General features: G+C 38.6%; 1 protein-coding gene across 1 annotated transcript in view; it reads right to left on the bottom strand.

Moving 5' to 3' along the window:
• The window catches only part of CHN1 (chimerin 1), a 176,570-nt gene that overhangs the window by 7,504 nt on the left and 143,360 nt on the right, over nucleotides 1–25,706 (bottom strand). The window contains exons 8-11 of the mRNA XM_082658641.1: nucleotides 15,289–15,373; nucleotides 5,624–5,797; nucleotides 4,825–4,902; nucleotides 1,125–1,262 (exon numbers count right to left, since the gene is read on the bottom strand). Coding sequence (XP_082514767.1) covers nucleotides 1,125–1,262; nucleotides 4,825–4,902; nucleotides 5,624–5,797; nucleotides 15,289–15,373 — 475 coding nt within the window. The remainder of the gene's footprint in view (nucleotides 1–1,124; nucleotides 1,263–4,824; nucleotides 4,903–5,623; nucleotides 5,798–15,288; nucleotides 15,374–25,706) is intronic.

Here is a 25,706-nt window from a genome sequence, read left to right as displayed (position 1 = left end):
CTGAGCAGCCCTTTGCGATACAGGTGTATGTCAAGTGCCTTCCAGGTTAGTGGCGATCTGACTTATCTCTCTGGGGAGGAAACCTCTGCCCCACCAAAGAAGAACCCGTAAGCTCCCTGAGAAAATTTTCATGATCTGCCCTGAATCCCCAATTCCCATGGAAGAGATCTAGAGTCTTTTCAGGCTTCTAACATGAACGTTTGTAAAAACCAGTGTAATTCTCACAGCTGTTCTCTACGTGAGAGCTTGAGCTGACGTGCGAGAAATCAGGGCTCCATGGAACTAACCACAAAAATTCTCAACACAAGCTCTGAAGGAGAAACTGAAAGTTAGAACAAAGCAAGTTTGTACTTGTGAAATTTCATAATCAGAAAGCAAATCAGAGTTACTCAGGAAGTGATGTTATTATTTAAAGATTAACACAGCATATGGTTTTTAAGAGAGAAAAGTAAATGACAGAAATAGCCTATCTTTTCTAAAAAATGGTAATGCCAACACTTAAAATCTGTTAAGAATTCCCTTCTTTAAAAAAACAAGTGTAAGTTACAGGTAGGATTTTTGCCCCATAAATAAAATTTGGCAAATGAGCCTTTGTTTTTTCTCATTTTCATCTTAACTAAAACTTAAAAAATAACTTTTTGATCTAAAATAGTGCTCCTTAAAGTATAATCTATGAACCCGTGCCAGTTTGCAAACTGCTTATTAATGGCCTGTCACAGGATAAGGACAGAAATTGAGAGTAAGAATTTATATATTTTATAGCATTCTGACAGAGTAATTTTCACACTTGCTGAATCTAATAACAAATAGTTGGTCTTGTTTTTTCAATTTTATTTCTCTAGTTATTTTTATCTTATTTTACAAAAGTACTGGTCCATATCTAGGAGAACTGGTATAAGCCTTACTTTGGAAAATACATTGCAAAGATGCTTCTGATGGTAGAAGTCATAAACAACCTATGTTAGAGAAGAGTTCAAAATTCTTGTGAGTGTATTAGCCATGGAGAGAGGCCAGGGAGAAATATTTCATAAAATGCATTCAAGATACTCAGCAGAAAAAACAGGAGATGTGATTACCAAGAAGAGGCGATTTGTCAGGTTACAAATGCACGCCTTCATACTTACTGGCAGACTCTATAAACTTAGGGTAGGCGTCGTATGTGATGAGTGGAATTGGTAAATCTCTGAAGTACAGTTTCAGTGCACCAGTGATAATGTTGATATCTTCATACATGTTCACAGAAATATCTGCTTTCTCACCATCTTTGAAGGATGTTAAAAGAAACAGAAGTAAATATCTGGATTCATAGCACTTTTAACAAATAACATTTTTTTGTATACTGTTTTTAAAGATGAGCAATGCTTCAGTGTAACATCAAATTCACTGTGCTGAAACAAATATATATTTTTCTGTGAAAGACAATCTATTTTTTTGAATTTTATATTCTGAGGTTACTCATTTTTCCATGTTTAATGATGGAGGGGAAAAGTAGGAGATGACTGAGGTTAACAGAAATATTTTTAAATTTCATGAGTACTTGAGAATTCCTACGGGAATAATGTGGGGTTACTTTTTTTTCCTTTTTAAAATAAACACAGAGAATGTGAAAAATAACAACTGAGGTCCTCCAAACTTAAAAAAGACCCAGCACAAGAGGCCACCTTTGATTCACCCCAGGTTCCCAGACCTAACGTTAGATCTTGCCTGAGCCCTGTGGGTAGGAGAGGTAGTGAGAAGTGAAAAAGCAAAACAAAACTTTAGAGTGTTGATATAACAAGAGAAAAAATTACAAAATAGAGGAAATTTTAGAGTTGCTGGGCCTTATGACTCTCAAGCAAAGCTGGCATTCTTTCAGGGTGGCCCCTTCTGCCCTCCCCCTGCACTTAGTACTTTGTTAAAACAGCTGAATTTTCATCTACTAAAGACTTAATTAGCGTCTACTCTGAGCTAGATCTTATACTAGCTTTCTTTTATTCCATTTAGCTTATGAAAGATTTTTAATGATTAAAAAGCAGCCTCTTATATTTGGTAGTGATATATGTCCATGCCACTCTCTCACTTTGTCCCAGCTTACCCTTCCCCCTCCCTGTGTCCTCAAGTCCATTCTCTACGTCTGAGTCTTTATTCCTCTCCTGCCCCTAGGTTCTTCAGAAACATTTTTTTTTTTTTTTTTTTTTTAGATTCCATATATATGTGTTAGCATACAGTATTTGTTTTTCTCTTTCTGACTTACTTCACTCTGTATGACAGTATCTGGGTCCATCCACCTCACTACAAATAACTCAATTTCATTTCTTTTTATGGCTGAGTAATATTCCACTGTATATATGTGCCCCATCTTCTTTATCCATTCATATGTCGATGGACACTTAGGTTGCTTCCACGTCCTGGCTATTGTAAACAGAGCTGCAATGACATTGTGGTGCATGACTCTTTTTGAATTATGGTTTTCTCAGGGTATATGCCCAGAAGTGGGATTACTGGGTCGTATGGTAGTTCTGTTTTTAGTTTTTTAAGGAAACTCCATACTGTTCTCCATAGTGGCTGTATCAATATACACTACCAAATGTAAAATAGATAGCTAGTGGGAAGCAGATGCACAGCACAGGGAGATCAGCTTGGTGCTTTGTGACCACCTAGAGGGATGGGATAGGGAGGGTGGGAGGGAGACGCAAGAGGGAGGGGAGGGCTTCCCTGGTAGCACAGTGGTTGAGAGTCCGCCTGCCGATGCAGGGGACACGGGTTCGTGCCCCGGTCTGGGAAGATCCCACATGCCACGGAGCGGCTGGGCCCGTGAGCCATGGCCGCTGAGCCTGCGCGTCTGGAGCCTGCGCTCCGCAACAGGAGAGGCCACAACAGTGAGAGGCCCGCATACCGCAAAAAAAATAAATAAATAAAAGAGGGAGGGGATATGGGGATATATGTATATGTATAGCTGGTTCACTTTGTTATACAGCAGAAACTAACACACCATTGTAAAACAATTATACTCCAATAAAGATGTTAAAAAAAAACAAACATGTATTCAAAAAAAAAAAAAAAAGCAACTTCTTTCCTTCACAGCTGTTAGAATGGCTAGAATCCAGAACATTGATAACGCCAAATGCTGGCAAGGATGTGGAGCCCCAGGAACTCTCTTTGGTTGCTGGTGGGAATGCAAAGTAGAACTGCCACTTCGGAAGACAGACAGGTTCTTGCAAAGCTAAACAAATGCTTACCATATAATCCAGAAATCACACTCCTTGGTATTTACCCGAAGGAGCTGAAAACTTTTGTCCACACAAAAACCTGCACACAAATGTTTACAGCAGCTTTATTCATAATTGCCAAAAAAATGGAAGCAAGATGGTCTTTCAATTAGTGAACAGAGAAACTGTGGTACATCCAGACAAAGGAATATTATTCAGTGATAAAAACAAATGAGCTCTCAAGCCATGAAAAGACACGGAGGAACTTTAAATACGTGTTGCCAAGTAAAAGAAGCTGGCCTGAAAAAATTACATACTGTATGATTCCAACTATATGATATTATGGCAACGGCAAAGCTATGGAGTCAGTAAAAAGATCAGTGGTTGCCAGGAGTTCAGGGGAGGAAGGGAAAGAACAGGTAGAACGTAGAGATTTTTATGGTAGTGAAAGTTCTGTATGACACTGTGATGGTGGATACATGATGTTATGCATTTGCCAAAAACCACAGAACTGTACAACATAAAAAGTGAACTTTAATGTAAACTATTGACTTTAGTCAATAATAAGGTGTCAATGTTGGCTCATCAGTTATAACAGATGTAACTGTATGAATGAGAGATAACAGAGGAAACTATGGGCAGGGGCAGGAGAGGAGGGATTATATGGAAAATCTCCCATGGCCAGTGGCTGGGAATGGACATGCTCAGTTGCTACCTTTCAGAGAAAAAGAAATGCCTAACATCCAATCTGGCATAGATTCAGGGTTGTTCCTGATGCCATTACTTCATGTCATTTTCTTCAATCTTATCAAATATGTGGGCTGACCTAGATTTCCTCCTACTGGGTTGGTAATAATATCTCATTTATTTTGTCTTCTGTCTCTGTTTGCTGTAAGAAGTCTGTGATGGGAGGGGAGTGTAATGGAACTAGAAATTTGTACTTGCAAAGGAAAGAGGCTCTTTACAATCACAACTCCTATTCTGTTTCACTTCCTGTATTCAAGTTTACAGTTCCTTGGTACCACCTACTCCAGTGCTCAAAACAAAGACAAATTGGAGAACCATGGCAACAAACCTTAATTTAAACGTTAGTTAAAAGAAAAGAAGTCCCATTGAGCTCTTCTTTGGCTGGGTCCTTCCTCCCACAGTGGGAGGTCTGATGCCAGAAGGTCCCCAGTTCCTCTCAGATTCCTGCCCTGACATGAGCTCAGACTTTGATAACGAGATGCCGGGGAGGCATGCAAGGCAGGCAGAGTTAGGTGGGCCACCGCAAACCTGGAAAATCTGAGATCTGCAATGACTTAGATTCCCTCCCCTACATCCACCTCCACTGTTTTCTCCATGGTTCTTGGTAAATTTAACTGCTACGTATACATTTTGGTGAACGTGGACCAGGCTTGGATACTCAAATGTTGGTAATACAGTTAAATTTTATGCTTATTTCTCACCCTGAAATTTAACAGTTTAATACTTACAACTAATACAAAAAATAATAAAAATTATAAGCTAAGTCTTTTCATTTGGCATAATAATCATTAATGATTTAGAAAAATAATGGAAAGAATAACATAAGAAATTGTGCCTTTTTTGGCAGAGAATTATTGTCCTAAGTTAATGAACCTGCTGGAAAACACACCTCTGTCAAAAGCCATCTTGACATCTTCAATTAGGTCACTAAATCCTGAGACTCGGTACAGTCCTTCAGAATTAAGACCTGTAGAAATAAAGCAGGGAAGCTAATTAGTTTCTTTGGGATTATGCCTTTTCTTCAAATTTTAACTTCTCATACTTTAGGCTGGGGAAGTAATGTGTCAGGAAGAATGATGAAATATATATGTTTAGAAACCTCTTCGCACTTTTCTCCTAAAATAAAACCATTTCACTCACAGTTCTTTAATTCTGACCTACTGTGACTTGAATATCTGTAATTTGGCTCATCATTTTGTCTAACTAGATCAAATACCTTAGGTCTTAAGGGAAATTATTTCATCACCCCCTTTACACCATAAATTCTTTTACATAATGGAAGACTAAGATAAACTATATTAATAGGCATATAGCAGTTTTTCCCAAGTGGCAAAGAATAATTAGGGTGCATGCAGTTCTGGTTTTTGGTTTTTTGGCCTAGGATAGTTTTAAACAGAGCATTTATACCTTTGCTTTTTGGACCTAAGAAAAAATATAAAAACTGAGAAATGAATTGGTACCTACATATCAACTTTTACAGACAGGAAGCATCAACCATAAATATATTTTAAGCATATTTCTTATAACTGGTTAAATGTACCTTGAAATCATGCTGGTTAATTATCTGTTAACTGATTTCAGACTTTCAGATCATTTGTTATCTGAAATAATTCCCCCTAAACTTGCAGAAGAAAACTTGGTTGTGCAGTGAGTTACGACTGCTCTGAACCTTGCTGGAAACGCCTCACCTCGAGATTCAATCTCCCTGATGCACATGTCCACCACCATGGGCCGCTTAGTGATGTGGGCTTTCACGAGTGTTGTCAGGTCACAACTGTACACCTTCTTGACATGTTTCAAGTCTGGCTTGCAGTCATTTGGGACCATCTTGGAACACTGCTTATGAACATTCAATCCACAATCTAAAGAATAAAGAAAGGAAAAATTCATTATTATTTTCAGAATTTTGAGCATTCTGGAGGTTTATTTTGGCAAGACACTCCAACTTGAATTAGGTTTAAAAGGGGACTAGCTTCCAGCCTGCAGAGTGGGGGAAACATTCTTCTCATTCTTTAGGAAAATTCTGATTTTAAGTTAGAAGACTAGAATTCTAGCTCATGTTCCGTCATTTACTTGCTGTATGGTCTCAGGAGAATACCAACCCAGGCCAAACAAAATTAGTTAAGTGTTCAATTAAATGTCTACAAAATGTAACATTACACCAACTAGCCAACTAAAAATTTAAAGTTCCATTTCTTTAAAGTTATATAAAAAATTATATTCAATGTGGATATAACTGCATTTTAATAAATCTGATATGAGGTGGAATTGAACCTCCAAAGTAAGAGTATCCCAGGGCCCTCTTAAGTTGATGCTGCTCATATGTGTATCTACTCCTAACTCTTTATATATATGTATAAGATAATGAATATAGAATACATCTAGTAGCTAAAAATAGCCACAGTTATTATTTGTTACTACTATTATCAACAGCTTACTAATGCCAAGCACTATTCCAAGTGCTTTACATTATTTACAGAAAACTCTATAAACCAGGTACTTTTATTCTTCTCTTTCATAAACCTGATGAAACCAAGCACGTACGTGTTAAGTAACTTACCCATGGCATTTAGTACATTTGAGCTGAAATTCAAGGCTACAAAGATTGTAGAGTCCACGATTTTAACACCTATACCATATTGCCTCTACTGAAGTTGTTCCTTTGCTTTGCCATTTTATTGGGTTATAGCTTCTAAGATGCCAGAGCCCAAATATTTTCTAGTTAATATTTTGAGGTATTTTATTTTCAACAAGAAGAGCACAATGGCATTTTAGAAGAAATAGAGAGGGATACAAATATTTTGCTAAATTGGACCTAAGAGACATGGACCATACCTGAATCATTTAACTAAAAATAAATGTCACCTTTATGTCTGTTTAAAATATTACCCGTTTGTTTTTAAGTTCATGAAAACTTGATGCTGACCTCCCATAAATCCAATCCAACTGAGGTACACACAATTTATAGCCAGGTCTTAATGGATTTGAAAACCATACAGTCCCACGACCACTGTCTGTGGTCCTTGGGCAAGCTTCAGTTTTGCTTGCTGTTTGGGCAGAAACAGGAGCATAACACTTACCTCACAGAATTGTTATGAGAATTAATAAGCCAATGCATTCGAGGTGATTTGCATATTATAAAATGTTAGACAAATACCGATGATCATCATCATTATTATGACTTTTGGTAAAGCTGAAATCTAGTTATATATATGGCAGTAACAGTTAACAAAGACAAGGAAAATTAGCCACAACTTATAAATAGAATTGTTCTTTCATTAAATATGTAGATATTACCAACTTGAAAAAAGAACTTAAGGCTTGTGGTGACACTAAGGGAAGAAGTCATGTGTACTGAGCACCTCCCATGTGCAAAAACAGGCTAGGTGTCGAGGGAAGCTGAGTCTTTGAACATGTGTGTGTAAGTGAACAGCACTGGCGATGGCACAGCCCATGCTAATAGTGTCCAAACATCGTCATCACTAAAGAAGAACAGGTGCTTCTTTGAATACGTAAAGGCTGCCAGGGCAAGGAGCTGAATCTGTACCATCTGAACAAATGACCCAACACTGTTCTGTGTAGTTAAATGATGTCCAAATGAATACATAACCTGAACCCCAAATTCCTCTTTATTCTATATTAGATATAAATAAGATTTCTGATTCAATCATAAGGGAACTCAATGGCAATGGCCACTTAAAGGACCTCATTTCCCCTGAAATTTTAATGTTTTGTATAACTTCCGTAATTTAGAGTTAGATCTAGAATCTATTAGCTGTGTGATTTTGAGGGGGTTACTTAAACTTTCTGTGCCTCAGTTATATAAAATGGGAATAATAATAGTATTTATCCATTAATATTAGATCTATTATTAGGTTCTATTATTATGTTAATGTGAGGCTTTCATATTAATACACGTAAAATGCTTACACATAGTAAATTGTAATTGTTTACCATGACTCTGTTATTATTTAGAAGAATGAAACATTTTGAGAGGCCTTTCCTAGGTAGTGCCCCAGGGTTCACTGTAAGGCATTGTCATAATCAGCTTAAGGTCAGGAGCTAAGCTGACTTCTAGGCCAATTCTGTGTTCGTCAGATGTGAATGCCAGGTCCTGAAAAGGACTTGGATGCTGGGGTTATAGCTGCTTCCTCATCTACACTGTTCTTTATACACTTCATTTACATAAACATACCTCCAAATAGGTACATCATTTTTCTCTGACTGCTTTCACCAAATCTGGGGAGTCTTCAGCCACCAGTTTTTCAAATATCTTCCACCCTCTCACTCTTTATCCTCTTCCGGGACTCCAACAACACAAATGCTAAATCTTCTGTTCTACAGGTCTCTGAAGCTCAGTTCACTTTTAAAAATCTATTTTTGCTCTCATTTGAATTGGATAATATCTACTGATCTATCTTCAGCTTCACAGATTCCTTCCTCTGACATATTGTATCTACCATTGAGCCCATCCCGTGGGTTTATTTGTTAATAAAATTTTCAGTTCTAAAATTTACATTTAGTTCTTTCTTATATCTTTATTTCTTTTCTGATATTTCCTATTTTTTCATTTGTTTCAAGAGTGTTTCTAATTGCTTCTTGGAACGTTTTTATGATAGCTGCTTTCCTTGTCTGATAATTCCAACATCTCTGTCATCTCATTATTGGCGACTGTTGATTATCTTTTTTCATCTGAGTTGAGATTTTCCTGGTACTTGGTATGAAATGTAATTTTGAACTGCATCCTGGATATTTTGAGTGTTATAAGACTCTGGTTCCTACTGAAATTTTCAACTTTAGCAGGTAGTTAACCTGTTTAGATTTAGAATGCAAATCCTGGCATACTTTCATAGGCTGTGTTTCAAATGTCAAACTAGGTAACAAAGCCTTCGTAATGCTACTGCAGTGCTATTTTGCCTACCAAACATGTATCTTATGGCAGGACTCTACCCTACATTCTGGGGAGGGAAGAGGGCCATGTCCTAGTTATTATTGCAGGGTAGGGATGGAAGTCACAAACCTGGTTGGGGAGGAGTGCTGTGCTGCATGGAACTGCAGGGTGGGCACGGAAGAGAGTTCCGATCATGGTCTCAGCTGCCTCATTACTGCAGGTCAGGGATGAAGACAGGGCTCTCTGCCCGTAGACTTGGGCTGAGTGGGTGCTGCTTCTACTATAGGCGGGGGGGGGGGGAATGAAAGTCAGGGTTCCACCCACAGTCTCAGCCAGGGAGGGGTTCCACTTTCTTCCTGCAAGATGGTGATGGAAGACAGGGCTCTACTCACAGACTCACAGGAGAGAAGTGCAACCTTGTTACTGCAGAGTGGGATGGAAAATAGGGTTCTACCCACAGCCTTCTGCTGCAGCATCCAGCAGAAGTCCGTGGGTAGGGGTAGCAATGTGGCTTTATCATGGTGTTCACCTGGAGAATGGTAGATACGGCTAAAAGACTTCTGTCCGGCTTGGGTGCCCTTTTCCCAGGGCTTTGGCTAGGAAGAGCCAGCTTTTCTTGGGATTTGTCTGTACCTATTGGCATTTATGGGTTGTGGGTATCTTTAATGCTCAGGCTGGGATACACAGGAGTTTCAAAAAACCCCAAAATCCAAAATACCACCAGGCAACTCGCTTCTGGGTTCCTTGAGTCCTGAGGTCCCTAATCAGCCTTCCTTCTTTTACCCAACTTTCAGTCTTTTGATAATTGATGTATATATTCTGCCCAGGGTCTTTTGTTATCATTATTGTGAGGAATAAAACATATTTATTCAACTTGTCTAGAACTGGAAGAACTCTTACATAATATTTTAAAAGTATAAAAGTCAGCAGAGCTTCATTATCTAAAAATAATGTTGATGTGCCTCATATTCTGTGTACACGGAAGTCACAGGTCCAGCTGGAAATGGCTGTTAGTAACAACCTACCCCAGTGTCTTCTTTTCACAAAGACAACGAAGCTCAGAGAGGCTAAATGACTTGTTCAAGTTGCTCAGCCAGAAACTGGTAGAACTGAGATTTCAACCTTGGCTTCCTAATTCCCAGCCTGTGCTCGTCCCACTGAGTGATATATATACCACTTTTCACCAGCAGTACACCATGTACGCTGAGTTATTGTTTTCAGGGTTGAAGATGAACTTGCTATTTTCAACCTCTTATTCAATAATGTATGTTGTACCTATTATTTGTTGTATATACTTGAGTTTAAAAGGCTCTGCTGTATTTTACTGTTACAGAAATCTATATGTGATTTGGCAAGCACTTTTAAAAAGCAGCGATAAAACCTACCCATTATATTCTTGTTTTGTCACATTCTTTCCTAAGTAAGTGGAAATCCACTAGAAGGTAAAACAGTAAAATTTAGATGCATCCACAGAATATCAAAACATCTGAATGGCACTAATGGTCTGATACTAATATTAATGTTTTTCCTTTGAACGTTTGCAGTTCTCTCCCATTTTACACATCAGCAAATGCCTAATTTATTTGTGACTCAGTGAAAACTGGATAAAGAGATGACTGAGCTCAGATTTAGGTATTTAACAAGAAGGGAAATGTTTCCTAAACTGATATTCTTTCTTACATTTGGATAAGATTAAACTATGGGACAATATATTATGCTCAATTTTAGAAATAAATTTCAAAGGCCAAATTTTTTGGCAGAATCGGATATGAAGTCCTTCAAAAGACCAAAGGATAGGGTAAAGGCATTAAAATGAAGTATCGTTATACCCTTAAGTTCACAGTGCAATATACCAGCTCTGCGCTTGCTCTGAAAATTGCTGCTTCAGGGACTAGCAATATATCAATATTTCAGGTTGCCATTAAGACTTTATTTGGTTTTCATACTTATTTATTAAAGTCATATAACTCCTATAGAGTTCAGTTTCTCCCAGGGAAGCTCTACAGTATAAGTGAAAAAAAAAAGTCCATAAAAGATTATCTCATTTGTTGCATCTCTTGGTTTGGTGGGTTATTTTTATGTTACAATTAAATCACATTGCCCCCTCCCAATTCTTCCAAGTTAATAAGCACAGAATAAACACATGAAAGGAGGAATGAGAAATTCAAATCGTATTTCATTCTGTCCTTATTAATCAAGTATTTCTATTAGAATACTAACTTGAGGTTACTTTCAGATTTTCTGGGCTTGATTTCTCTAAAAAACATGCATGCTTTATATCTAAAAAGCACAGAAACCTATTTTTTGAAATAAATAGCTGATATTATTTATATTCTATTGATAGGATTAAGGGGTAATGTTAATGTGTGTTTTGAAAGGAAAGGTAATCATTCATTCTTTTCTATGAGTGTTCCTATTTTAAATTAATTGCAAATAGAAGTTTTATTTTAAAACATGTCTCTTAGCTGTCCCTACCTCCACCTCCACGCCCACCCAGGAAAAGTGGGACTAGCCCATTTCTAACATGCATCAGAAGTCATTATTTTCAGAAGCAAAATTAAGAAGAATACTTTGTTCTTTGAGATATTTATGAAAACATTGCTTTCAATTAAAAGGAGCTACATGAAAGTCGTAAGCAAGTCTAACCAATTTCTCATTGGGTTACAAGGACAAACATAACTTTTTAGGTACAATCAAAGCAGTAATTAAAATCGAAGACATTACTTCCCCTTCTCCAACCTAAAAGTTAAGTGCTTGTATACGCAAAGCAATAAATACATTTTATTATTAGGAAAAAAACTGCTGCCATTTCCTTTTGGGGGCCGGCAGCAATGATAATGATACACTGGAAAAATGAAGTCACTTTCATAAATAACCAACACTAAGTTGATGTGTCTGATTTACAATTATTATCCGGCTTAACTTCTTAGAATATTTTGGGAAGGCTAAAATGAAAACAATTCAGGAATGCTGGTGGAATAATGGTCTTTTTCATGAGAGAGATGTTTGGTGATCTTATAATAGATTACTTTAGCCTATAAGCTTAAATTTCATAAAGAAAGGAAAAATGGTCTGGGAAAATTATTCCATCTGAACGACAATGATCCTTTGCACTTAACTTTTGAAGGCCACTTACTTTGCTCGTAAAGGAGCACCACTCCCAAGCTGCAGTTAGATGGTCTCTTGCAACATCATTTTACTCACTTTAAAGAAGCCTAACGTAAGGGAGACTGTGGTAGGTAAGACGTTTAATGCCGACTGTGGAACCTCATGTTGTGGAGTTTTGGGAAGATCATGTCTGCAATGACTGCATCCCCATGACTGTCCCTGCTGCTCCCTCAGTTGTCCTTGTCAGCAGTGGGTGTTGAGCAAGCCTAGAGCTTTCAGTACTGAAGGGACAGCTTGCTTGCTATTAGCTGGATTCAGTCTGATTCCTTCAGCTACTCTGCCACCAGCCTGGTGATTGGAACATCACCCAACACTTCGCATAATGTTAAAAAAAAAAAAAAAAAAGAGGGGGGTGGCGGGATACAAAACTGCTGCTTTTGGCAAACATTCCTTTAAAAATTCCTGACAACCTCTCTTCTGCCTTGGTGGATTTTGAAAAAAGAAACCAGAACAAAGCAAGCTGTCTTAGGGATCAAAAGCAGATAAATACATCTCTTTTCTGATAGGCAGTGTTACTTCCATTTTTCTTTGGAAGTAAAAGCTTTAATGCTTAGTGGCTAATGTATTAGTCTCCTGTTGCCACTGTAACAAATAACCGTAAACTCAGTGGTTTAAAACAACATGAGTGTGTCATCTAACAGTTCTGGAGGTCAGAAGCCCAAAGTCAGTTTCACTGGACTGAAATCAAGGCCTTAGCAAGCCTAAGACCTCCTTCTGGAGGTTCCAGGGGAGAATCTTGTTTCTTGCCTTGCCTTTTCCAGCTTCCAGAGGCTGCCTGCATTCATTGGCTCATGGCCCCCTTCCCCCATCTTCAAAGCTAGCAGCATAGCATCTTTGCTCTTTTCTGTCCTCTGCTTCTGTTCTTATACCTTTTATCTGACTCAGCCTCTTTTGCCTCCCTCTTACAGGGACGCTTTGGTCGTGATTACACTGGGCCACTCTGACAGTCCACAGTAATCTCCCCGTCTCAACTTCATTAACTTAATCACAGACTCTCCTTTGCCATGAGAGGAAACAGTCACAGGTTCTAGGCATTAGGAAGTAGACATCTTTGGGGAGCCAACGTTCACCCTACCACAGTTAGTTCTCTCTCTCGAAGTTCTTAATTCTTTGCATTGTTTTATATAAAGTAGATGGCTCAAAGGTCAGGATGAGCCACTTCAGGTGAAAGAATCCCACCGTCAATCTAAATGTAATTAGCTGTCATAGAAAACAGAAGTAATTCAAATCCTAACCTTCCGTATTTTAAAAAAATGGGTTGACTTCTTCTTATATTGCTCAGTAATCGGGTTCCAATCACATAGAATATAACGCTTTTGAAGACAAGATATAACATAAAATGAAAAGGCTTTTCTTTACATTGTTGACATTTACTCACAATAAAAAGTGGAGGCTATTCAAGTGGGTGGCTATGGGATGGGGTGAATCATTTTCTTTCTTCTTTTCCTTCACATTATCACTATCATAAACATTCCAAAACATTTCTTCTAAACATGATATGGGGTTGTAGCATATGGCCAAAGATTATTCACATGTGCTGTGCTAGTTCTCTGCTAATAGCTGACTCAGAATTTCCATGTAGATGGCCTTCAGTCTTTCAAAATGTAAACGATAAACATCATCACTCTAGTAAAAGAAAAGCTTTTGAATTAGTGACCGTCTTAAAATGTGTAAGAAACCGTTGCAGTCTCAGCTGGTCAAGGCTATGTCATAAAGGCAAACCAGGCTTATGAAGACGACCATTCTTCGTGCAGGTGATTTGTGCTTTGGAAAGGGTACTCCATTTGCCTTTGAAACACCACAACGATGTGGATGTTCTTAACTACACGACTATGTTCCGTTCAAAGGCTCAACCACAACCTTCCTCCAGTTCAAAGGCTCAACCACAACCTTCCTAGTGATGGGTCCTCATCCTGACTCTGGGTAACCACCAGCCAGAAAGACAATGTTGTCCTCATTTATTCTCTGGGCAGAGAACTGCAAATGGGGCTGTCAGCCCTCTAGGATGTTGGAGGAATAAGACTGGCTCTGAGCTGAGGCTCTCCTTGACGGACACCTCTGCACAGTTCAAAGTCAAGACGTGAGGAATTCTTCCCCCTCCTCATGGCAGCGAGGTCCCTGAATGGATCTAGCTAGTGATACATGCCTGGAACCTTATCATGCCTTAGTGGTGCTAAGGGAGTTATAACTGAAGGAAGGGCGACTTGGAACGCTCACATGCAACGCATACCACACCTTGCTATTCAAAGAAAAGGCAATTTAGAAATAAGAAAAATCAAACCCCAGAAGTTTCTGCACATAATGGACAACGAAAATATTCCATTAGGAATCATGCCACAAAAGAAATGTGGATTTTTACAGTGCTAAATTTGACAGAATTACTTCAGTTACCATTTTGAAATACTTTACTCTTCACATACATTTTTAGAGTTAAGCTTCAGGCAAAAAGACATGTAAGAAGGTATTTTTTAGTTTTACAATTTAAATAGCAGAAAGAAACTTCTATGACCTAACATTACACATCTGAAATTTAAATACTTATTTTTAAGCCTATACCAGAATTTAGAGCAGTTTGAATAAGTGGCCAGTACTCAGTATAGTTGTTCTATACAAATGAATTTCACATTATGCGAATAACTACTTATTTCATAAAGCATTTCAATAAATCCCTGAGTTGGTTATTTCTTTATGTGGAAACCTTCAAGTTTCTAAATTTAAATCTAAAATACTGTGGTCATATTTTATAAAGAGGATATGGCATATTCAAGATTTTAAAATGTCACAAACAAAATATTAGTGACTAAGTGGTTTTTCAGAATTTGGTAATCATCTTTTAAGATAAATTCACAGATTTTTAAAGCTTCAATTTGATTTCACAAAAGTTAGTAAGGACAATTCAGCTTAACAAGTTATCTTTAAAATTCAGTTTCTAAGGCAACAATCATAGGTCCCTGTACACTGCTTTAAAAAAATCATTCTTATAAATTTAGTTGCTGCAACATCAAAGGCAAGGCAAATATAACTGCCTTACTTTTATCTCCTTTTATCAGACTTTCTGAACAAGACAACTTCTCTCTTTTTAAAGGACCAGACTGCTGCCCATTAAGTACAAGAAGGTGAAGGGCAGATAAAATATCAATAGTCAAATTGGCTGCCTGAGAAATCCAGCCTGTTGCATGTCAAGAGCAAACGGGGGTCCAGCCCATTATATGTGCAGAATAGCAAAGCTCCTCATGAGTTACTCCTTGTAGTTTCATAACTTACACAATCAGGCGAAAAGGGAAGAGCTCTTACCTGCACATCTCACTCCCTGAGCAATGAGTCCCCACATGAAGTTGGCACAGTATTCACACCAGTGCGGCCCCCTGAATGTGTGGACCTGAAAAAGAGTAGTGACAAAGTGGCCCGAGGGGAGATTACAGATGAGGAGATTATTTCCCTTCCAAGCAGTCATACACAAGCCATAGTCAGTATCAAGAGGCACAATATGGTTACAGTTAGAAAAACCTTGGTTGAGTGGAACAGCCAAGCAGTTACAATTTCCTTCAGAGCTTGATTTCCTCTTTGTTTTAGAAATGGTGATAAATCAAACCAATATTCTGCTATTTACTTTTGAAAACCATTTCTACAGTGGAATTTTCCAACTGGTCCCCTCCAGCTGGAAGCAGTCTCATCTATGCGCTATACAAGTACGGGCATATTCTGAGCGCTGCGGCATGCATGGGGATGAGGAGTGATGTAGACAGAATCTGTCTATAAGGATTTTGTCAGATGATCCATCTCCTGTCCTCTGTGACCACAGTCAGGGCCACGGGTGGTGAAGGTGGTATTTAGTGGCTGGTTACAACAGAATCATCAAAAAGGGCTAATATCTGTTCAGAACCATTTGATACTATGTTAGCAAAAGAAAATGAATATATTTTAGAAACTGCAGAAGCTACAGTTGATCAGAAACCCTGTTTGAATACAGTAATTATTCACTCATCTTTCCAGCTCATAAAGGTTTTACTGCATTTGATTCTTTTATCCCTAAGAAAGGAACCTCCAAAGAAGAAGGATTCAAATGCCAAGATACCTATAGACTTTATGGATAGGAAAGAGAAGCCATTCTAGCTTAACCTAAATGAAAAAATATTGGTAGAATAGAGAAGCAATAAATCCAAACCCCAAACATTAAAGAATAAAAGAAAAAATATCTTGAATATTATCAGTAACACTTTAAGACTTCTGAGCAAATATTGGCTAAAAATGTACTCAAGAAATAAGTCAGGGCTTCCCTGGTGGCGCAGCGGTTGAGAGTCCGCCTGCCGATGCAGGGGACATGGGTTCGTGCCCCGGTCCGGGAAGATCCCACATGCCGCGGAGCGGCTGGGCCCATGAGCCATGGCCGCAGAGCCTGCGCGTCCGGAGCCTGTGCTCCGCAACGGGAGAGGCCACAACAGTGAGAGGCCCGCGTACCGCAAAAAAAAAAAAAAAAAAAAAAAAAAATGTCAAAAGAAAAGGGAGGGACAGGGAACAAGGAAGTTACTGATCTGTATCAAATTGCATTTGCTTGAGATAATTTCTTACATATATATGATTTCCTCCATCAGAAAACAGTAATACAAGAGAGTGAAAATCACAAAGTGTGACGATTTGATTTCAACATAAGTATCTGCCAAAACAGCTTTGGCAAATAATGAAATTCACAGCTAAGACTATCATTGTTACTACTGTTCTATTTATATAAGTGATTTTTTGTTTGTTGGTTGGTTATCTATTTTATACACAGTAGTGTGTATATGTTAATCCCAGCCTCCTAATTTATCCCTCCCCCTTTCCCCTTTCCTCTTTGGTAAACATTCTGTTTTGGAAATAAGTTCATCTGTGTCTTTTCCTTCCTTTTAGATTCCACATATAAACGATATCATATGGTATTTGTGTTTCTCTGTCTGGCTTACTTCACTCAGTATGATAATCTCTAGGTTCATCCATGTTACTGCAAGTGGCATTATTTCATTCTTCTTTATGGCTCAGTAGTATTCCATCGTGTGTGTGTGTGTGTGTGTGTGTGTGTGTATGTGTATGTCTTCTTTATCCATTCATCTGCTGATGGACATTTAGGTTGCTTCCATGTTTTGGCTATTGTAAATAGTGCTGCAATGAACTTTGGGGTTCTTGTATCTTTCCGAATTATGGTTTTCTTCAGATATACACCAAGGAGTGGGATTGCTGGATCATATGGTAGTTCTATTTTTAGATTTTTAGGGAACCACCATACTGTTCTCTATAGTGGCTGCACCAATTTACATTTCCACCAACAGTATAGGAGGGTTTCCTTTTCTCCACACCCTCTCCAGCATTTATTGTTTGTGGACTTTTTAAAGATGGCCATTCTGACCGGTGTGAGGTGATACCTCACTGTAGTTCTGATTTGCATTTCTCTACTAATTAGCAATGTTGAGCATCTTTTCATATGCCTTTTGGCTATCTGTATGTCTTCTTTGGAGAAATGTCTATTTAGGTCTTCTGCCCATTTTCTGATTGGATAGTTTGTTTGATATTGAGCTATACGAGCTGTTTGTATATTTTGTCGGTCACATAGTTGGCAAATATTTTCTCCCATTCTGTAGGTTGTCTTTTCATTTTGTTTATGGTTTCTTTGCTGTGCAAAAGCTTTTAAGTTTAATTAGGTCTTATCTGTATATTAGTAAGTGGTTTTTAATATATATATATATATATATATATAAATAAATAAACGTACTTCAAACTTAAGAGGCTACTGAACATAAGACTTACCCTGAATGTAAGATACATATATTCCATTTAGAAAAACCATGCCAATTAATTTATGACATGCCACTGATTATAAGCTTAATCCCAATTTCAGAGATGTTAAAATGAAAAAAAAAGCATATAGTAGAATCAATGAAATATGGTATATCAGAATTCGAAATACTACTACTGGCCAAAATATCCATATATGGTAGCAGTGACTAACCCAGGGTTCATTCCAAGCAGGTATGTGCTTGTGACTCTGATCACTGCCAAGTAAGCTCAAGTACAAAATGTTGTGTTGATTTTGAAAAGGCAGCCATAATCCCTTCTATGTCTTTTATGGAAAAGGGTCAGGAATGCAGATACAGTTGCTTCTGGATTGTTAATGATGTTCACAGCCTGTAAACTGAAAGCATTTCCTGGAGTTCCTGAAGCCGAGCTCAAGATCAACTTTCAGATAGTCTGTGATGTCTTTATTTTCTTCTGTGTTCCTCTGAGTGAATAAAACTGGATAAAGTATGTAATCTTGCTTTTAATCTGAGGCGAATGAGTGAAATAGATAGCACTGACTCATATTTTAAAAGTTATATAATCATGAAATAGCTAGAGAATTGTGAAGTTATTTTTAGGGGAAGTCTCAGGATAATCCAGTTTTACTTAACTTGGTAAGGTTAATAAATTGGATTAGAAGTGTGGAGGAAGTCTGGTTTTGTACCTGCCAGTTACTCATGATAAAGGGTGTTAAAGTTCTACTGGTATGTAAACCACTGAAACAGAGAAGGGCTCTTGGCAAACACAACTGGGTATTGAGATGTTGTGATAGAACCAATTCCCTTCCTCACCTTCACAAAGTAGTAATGAATGTGGCCTTTTGAAAACCTTGGGGCATTTCTTCATATTACATATGCTGAAGGAAGAGTTTCACTGCCTGAGCGGCCCAATGTTCTCTAATCAGAGGATCACACACGTATCTCAGAAAGTAAATCTTCAGGAAATTGTTCTTATACATTTCCTTCTCGGACAGGTTTTTATAAAGGCATCTTGGGGGCTGGTTTTAGTGGTGGTGGTGTTTTTACTTTTGTTTTTTTAAACTGTTTCTAAGGCAGGTTATGTAGCTCTCCAGGAAATGGTTCTAGAAGTAGGCCTTGAAGCCCTGGAAGCTTACTAAACTTGTATTTGTATAACAGGATTTTACTGGATTCCCTTTTGAATTTTTGTATCTAAAATTTGTTATTTCTTAAATTTTGTTTGTTTTGTGACTTTCATGACGCTGGATTGTATTTGTAAAAATGGAGTATTGTAGTCTTTTTGTCTTTTTTATTCCCCTAGAGGTCATCAAAACAAACAGACATCACTCATTAATTATTTTTATTCATTCATAAACAGTTATTAGGTGATGACATATACAAAGATTAAACCAAATATTGGCTCAAGGAATTCACCATAGGTTTCTCCTGTTAAATATAATGTGAAAAGCCTCTTCTGAAAGTGTCTGCAAAGTGTGAGGGTAGCTGGGGTGGGCACTGCTCGCGTATTATGTGTGAGCTGCAGCTTCCAGGATGAGCAGGGTCAGCCAGGTGAGCAGAACAGGCCTGAATGGGGGTAGGCGTGTTGGAGCGGGGTGCATTAGGTGACCCTAATGACCGGCGTGGCAGGAGTTGAGAGGCAGACAGGGCCTCTTCAACGCCTACAAATGTATACTTTGTTCAGTCAGCAGTGCAGGGCCACTGAAGATTTTTAAGGAAAGTGACACAGTCGAGGGGACAAGGCTGGAGGAGGACAGACGAGGGTGCTACAGCAGTAGTCCAGGTAACAGATGACACGGATCTGAACTCAGAGTGTACTGATGGAGAACATGGGGCAGAATCAACAGCGCTTGGTGACTAACTGAATCGGAGGCAAAGGAGAGAGGAAGAACGAGGGCTAACTCTTAGGGGGAAGATGGCATTAACAGGGGGAAGAGAAGTAGCAGAACAGGTTTGGAAGTGAGGTGGGAGGGAAACAGTGGAAGAGATGGAAATGGCTGATTGAAGATTCCTGAGAAAGAGGAGGTAACCCATGGAGTAAGGTTCCTGAGGGCAACCAATGGAGATGGGAGCCAGGGCAGAGGGATTAGTTTTGAATAAAAGAAAACTCAACTCTTCCCCTTCCCTGTGTTGGCAGGGCCAAGGGTAAGGGGAAGAGGATGGCTGTGCAGTGCAGGAGTGGTGGGGGCCTGGAGGCAGAAGGCTAAGGGAGTTCATACCCAATGGTCTAGTTTCTGTGTGTTAGGAAGTAAGTTCAGTCATGGAGCCAATGAAGAGTTTAGAAAAAGTGGGGAATAGGAACTGGAACTGGCCAGAAATTCAGAGAAGGGCTGTTGGACTTGAAAGCAAGTTTCTTTCCTGGATGTCATTACAATCATACTATAACAGTGTCAAGTGCATTAAAGAAAAAGTGACAAATACTTTCTTTTAAAAAGGGTGATTGTGTTATATTTGAGCTTTACCCAAATGTTTTATTTTATATGCAGTTTTACGTTATCAGTGATGTTTTTATCACATATTTTACCAATTCAGAAAAAGGTATCTTTAACAAGTCAGTTGCACAAATTGTACAACTTAGAATAGCTCTGCAGTTGTTCTCCTCTACCTAGCACGAAGGAAACAGGGCGCTGTTCCTGCACATGAGGCTCTAGGGCACTGACACCTGCAGATAATTCTGCTTCCTAGATGTGGTTGCATTTTGATTACCCGTCTCAGAATGATCAAATCAGAATGTAACAGGTATTCAAAACGCAACAATTAAAAGGTCAAAAGTTGCATCTTGGGGGTTCTTTCTGCTTAGGAGAATGCTAAGAAAGAGCTAGGGTGGGATCTGGTAGAAAGGAGGCCTGAGTGGTTCACAAGGAGTGCAGGAGCTTGGGCCAAGCCCTGGTTTATAAGACAGAGTGACCTGTGCCTGTGATTCCCTGCAGTTAGCAGACGCCCTTAGACATCTGCACAGGCCAACACCCAGGGAATCAAGGTTACTGACGTCTTCATAACAGAACACAACGAACACTCATTAGTGACATTTTCCATTTTTAGGGGATTTCAATTCTAAATTGCCCCAGATTTTTATGTTTTCATAAGTTTGTGTTTTAGTCTTCCTGCCTCTTCTTATTCTCCAAAGTTGTTGGCTCTTTTTCTTTCCTCCTAACCCTTCTCCCTTTTCCATCCACCAGTTCTTAGTTATGGACCAGGAAATCTGATAACTTTGCTAGCACTGGATATAAATCAAGAAAATGTGTCATCTCTCTTCCTCTTGAAGGTGTTAAGAAACCAAACCAAACGAAACCCACCGAATTTCTGGTTCCTTGTCTGTGTTTCTTGTAGCTGAGGCTGAGGCACGGTGGTCTTGTGAGAAAGGAGGTGTTAGCACCTTGCTTTTTATTCTGTGACATTCTTTAGTCTCTAGTTACTGTTTCGTATAAGCAGAAGCCACCTCTGTTTCTGCTGTTTACTGTATGACCATAATGACATACATTGGCTTCATAAGGTGGGAAAATAACCAATTCCTTTATAAAGAGGACTGTTTCTTCCTTAGAGTTATTTAAACAAATCACTTGATCATTTTATAAAAAAGGGATTCCTCTGGGGGATGTTTTGGTATCAATCAGCATCATCATATAACAGTATCAGTGAGGTCAGAGATAGTCCTGAGAAAAGTAACCTCGTAAGTTGGCCACAAGTATGTTTCTTCTAGGCCACCTCCAAAGCTTTTGGTACATCTCGACAAATGAAAGTGACAGAGTACACGGCTTGAATTATACCTTCATGAACAAAGGGCATAGCAACTTGTTTTAAAGACCTCTTCTCTTTTGCAACTGGAGAAAGGACAACTTTATTACCATGGCATCTGAGATTGCTCTCACCTGTGAATACCTCCTGTCACATCAATCACCTTAAAACTGGAGATGAAAGACTGGATTAACTAATGGACCCAAAAGAGTCTGTTACAGGCAGGGCACTGGTCAGAAGCAGGCTGAAAAGGACAGACAGTGAGGGAGATGGGTGGGCTACTGAGAGGCCCACGTGGCACAGGCCAAGGGTCCTGTATCTCCGGTGTACTGACCTAGGTAAAAACTGAAGCCATGCTCACTGGGCCTACTGTTATACTGACCCAAACCCTGGCTTCTATAAGAAAACCAGCATGTCTGCTTCTCATGTTTCTGATGTTCACATCTCCAGTTTGAATGTCAGTAACAGAAACAACGGAAAAGAATTCCATGCTATTAGAAGAGAAAGAAAAATTCAGCACATCTTCATTATCCCTTCCAGGCCATAACACTACCTGCAGAAATAAGCATGAATGCAAACAGCCAAGCAGCATTCCTGCAAAGCCTGCTGCAAATGTAAACTCCGTTGGACGCAGTAAGAACGTTGGGGGAAATGAAATTGTGCTTGAAAGGTGGGAATGACATTTCAGCTGCTGCTCTTAATTTGGGAGGCCCTGATGAGTCAGTTCTCCAGCGTGGTATTGGGCAATGAAGGGAGAGAACAGATGATCCAAATCGAAACGAAAGGAACATAGGTAGGCAGGCAGCTGGGCAGGAAAGGCTTTCTCTCTCTCTCTCTCTTTTTTTCTTTTCCATTTTTATCTTTAGGGCAACCAGAATGTACTCTTTTAAGTAACCAATTTTAGCCTCACCAAGATGGCTTGATTTTGATCCAAAAGATTTGGAATTTAGAATTTGGGTCCTAATTTGACCTCTTCAGTTAAAGTATATGTTGATTTATACTACATAATGAGAAGAGAATGTAGAACATTGGCTATGATCATTAACAACAAATACATAAAATTGTATAGAGGTTCCCTACAGGAAAAAAAGGTAGGGAGGGGGAACTTAAAAATAGGAGTATCTTTAGTATCAAAGCAATACCTTCTTGCCTTGTTATTTAAACTATTAGTGGCCTTAACATTCTTCAGGAAAAACCTATAACAAACAGTAAGGTTTGGGTACGGTTAAGCCAGCAGCACTGATATCACGCTGACTATGCCTCCCCCTCTTGTCCTGATGGAATGACATGAAAGGTGGTGCCCACGGCAGGAAAGGCAGAAGGAATCCCCGGAGCACTTGCTGAAACATGGCTTCGAGCAGTACTTGGGGCTGGTGAGTGCCTGGTATAGGAGGGGCACACCCTCTAGCCAGCGGCAGACAGAATCTAGGAGTTCTGTGTGCCTGGGGGCACTGGACAGCTGGCAAAGGGGCGCAGGTGCTAATAACAGCTTCTACAACTGGCTGCTACACATGATTGTGCAGGGACTCTGTGAGGCACAGACTTCACCTCACAAGTAGTTAACACCATCAGAAGTATTACTGTGAAAAGCATGACAAATGATAGAAAACTCAGTGACCTAATGTTTCAAGAGTGAGAAAACTGTTCAAAATTGAGGGAGATAACTATAAAAGCCTGCTGGACATACCATGGTCATACCACAAATAAGTGGTATCCCCTTAAATATGAGAAATAACTACAGGAAAAAGCCGATATAACATGGTCAGGCTATGACAACACTAGTCCTACTTTACTAGTACAGCAATTACTAGGACAACATTAATAGTTTAACTCTTCTTCCACATGAAAAACATAAAAATGGTTTTTATTAATTGGCATATTAAACAGTACTTTCAACATGCACAGAAAAAATAATGAATTATTATCAATTCTACTCACACAGTCCATTCACCATAATCCTATACAGGGCCTTACTGACAAAGTTTAAATTTCTTTATGGCTTCCTTCATGATCTACATTTCCCTATCAACACTAGCCCAATGAAGGGGAAATATCTCTAAAATTACAGCTGAGGGACTTCCCCTGGAGGTCCAGTGGTTAAGACTCTGCGCTTCCACTGCAGGGGGCACAAGTTCGATTCCTGGTCAGGATCCTGTGGTGCGGCCAAAAGTAAATAAATAAATAAGTTACAGCTGAGCTGATGTGGTGCAAATGAACTTGCTCAGAATCGTACACAACCACATTAACACCGGAACACGAACACAGTTTCTGGTGTCAAGGTTCTGTTCTAAGCTGCAAGAGTGGCCCCTTGCACAAAACCTTCGACTTGAAATCCAGGCATCAGGCAGTGGAAACACCAAAGTAATCAAGGCATTTATTTTATTTATTTATCACATTGCAAGGTACAGTTTGTATAATAAATGATATAACAATAAATATCACCCAATAATTAAAAAACACTTTCCATTTCAAAATATGGGTGTTTAAAGTATTAAAAAAACTATAATGTTTAGCCATTTTCCAGGTTTCAGAAGCAAATTTCTTTTTAATTTCTTTTCATCGGAGCTCTAATGAGAGCTTTACCTCTAAAGTGAATAACTGTTAAAGTTTAAACATGTCACATGCCATACCTAAAACACTTCTACTTTGACAGTTTAGTTTCATTACTTGGAATAATGTTTGCATTCAAATACCAGTAGTAAAAAAATATAGACACAGTGAATCAATACTTCAAAATACCAATCTCCTAAAGTTGTATTATGAAGGTATTGATATAACAGGAAAATAAAATCAATGAATCAACTTGGTTGTGCAATAAAATCCACTGTATAATACACAGCTGAGTGACAGATAATCTCTATACCACATTGCAGTATGTAAACTGAACACTGAGAGACAAAAAAAGCCTCAGACTAATCCACATTATCTTATGATCCATAATTCCACAAAGCCTCCAAGCCTGTACTAATATTAACATTTCCACAAAACCAGATTTCAATTTCTCTTTGGTTTGGTTGTAAAAATGTCATCTAAAGCAGTCTGCTGTTAAAACATATTATATTATGAATAAAGTATTTCTCTAATACACCTGGAAAAAGGTTTGATTAAAATGTGCAAAAAAATTATTAAACTATGTAGTTCAAACCCTTTTTAAAGCTCTAGTAAAAGAGATCCAGATTTTCTCCATTGTTTTTCTATTGGTTTAATTGGGTGTTTTTCTAGTTTCCTAAGTTGGAAGCTAATTGATTTGACCTTTTTATACTCTTTCCCCAAATAAGCACTTAGTAGTATAAATTCCACTTTAAGCACTACTTCAGCCACATTCCACAAATTTTGATGTGTTGTATTTTTCTTTTTATTCAGTTCAAAATATTTTCCAATGTCCCTGTGATTACTTCTTTAATTCATGAGTTATTTAACAGTAAGTTGTTTAATTTCCAAATACGTGGGAACATTTTCAGATATCTGTTATTGATTTTGAATTTAATTCTGTCATGGTAAGAGGATATACTTTGTGTGATTTCAATCCTTTTACATTTATTGACACTTGTTTTATGGCCCAGAATATTGTCTATCTTGGTGAATCTTTCATGTTCACTTGAATAGTATGTGTATTCTGCTGTTGCCAAGTAGAATACAAATATCAGTTAGGTCAAATTGGTTGATACTGTTGTTCAAGTCTTCTAAGCCCTTACTAATTTTCCATTTGTTCTATTTGTCTGTCTATTTGTCCTATGTCTGAGAGAGAAGTGTAGAGATCTCCATCTATAATTGTGGATTTGTCCATTTCACTTTTCAGTTCAGTTGTTGCTTTACATATTTTGAATCTCTGTTTTTAGGTGCATATAAAATTTAAATTATGTCCTCTGAATGAATTTTATTTTATTTATTTATTTTTGGCTGTGTTGGGTCTTCGTTGCTGCACGCGGGCTTTCTCTAGCTGCGCAAGCGGGGGCTACTCTTTGTTGCGGTGTGAGGGTGTCTCGTTGCGGTGGCTTCTCTTGTTGTGCAGCACGGGTTCTAGGTGCACGGGCTTCAGTAGTTGTGGCATGCGGGCTCAGTAGTTGTGGCACACGGGCTTAGTTGCTCTGCGGCATGTGGGATCTTCCCGGACCAGGTATTGAACCTGTGTCCCTTGCATTGGCAGGTGGATTCTTAACCACTGTGCCACCAGGGAAGTCCCCTCTTAATGAA

The sequence above is a fragment of the Grampus griseus genome (genome assembly GCF_964374135.1).
Source record: "Grampus griseus genome assembly, chromosome: 7".
Classification (NCBI taxonomy): domain Eukaryota; kingdom Metazoa; phylum Chordata; class Mammalia; order Artiodactyla; family Delphinidae; genus Grampus; species Grampus griseus.
This window is presented reverse-complemented; position numbering and strand designations above follow the sequence as displayed.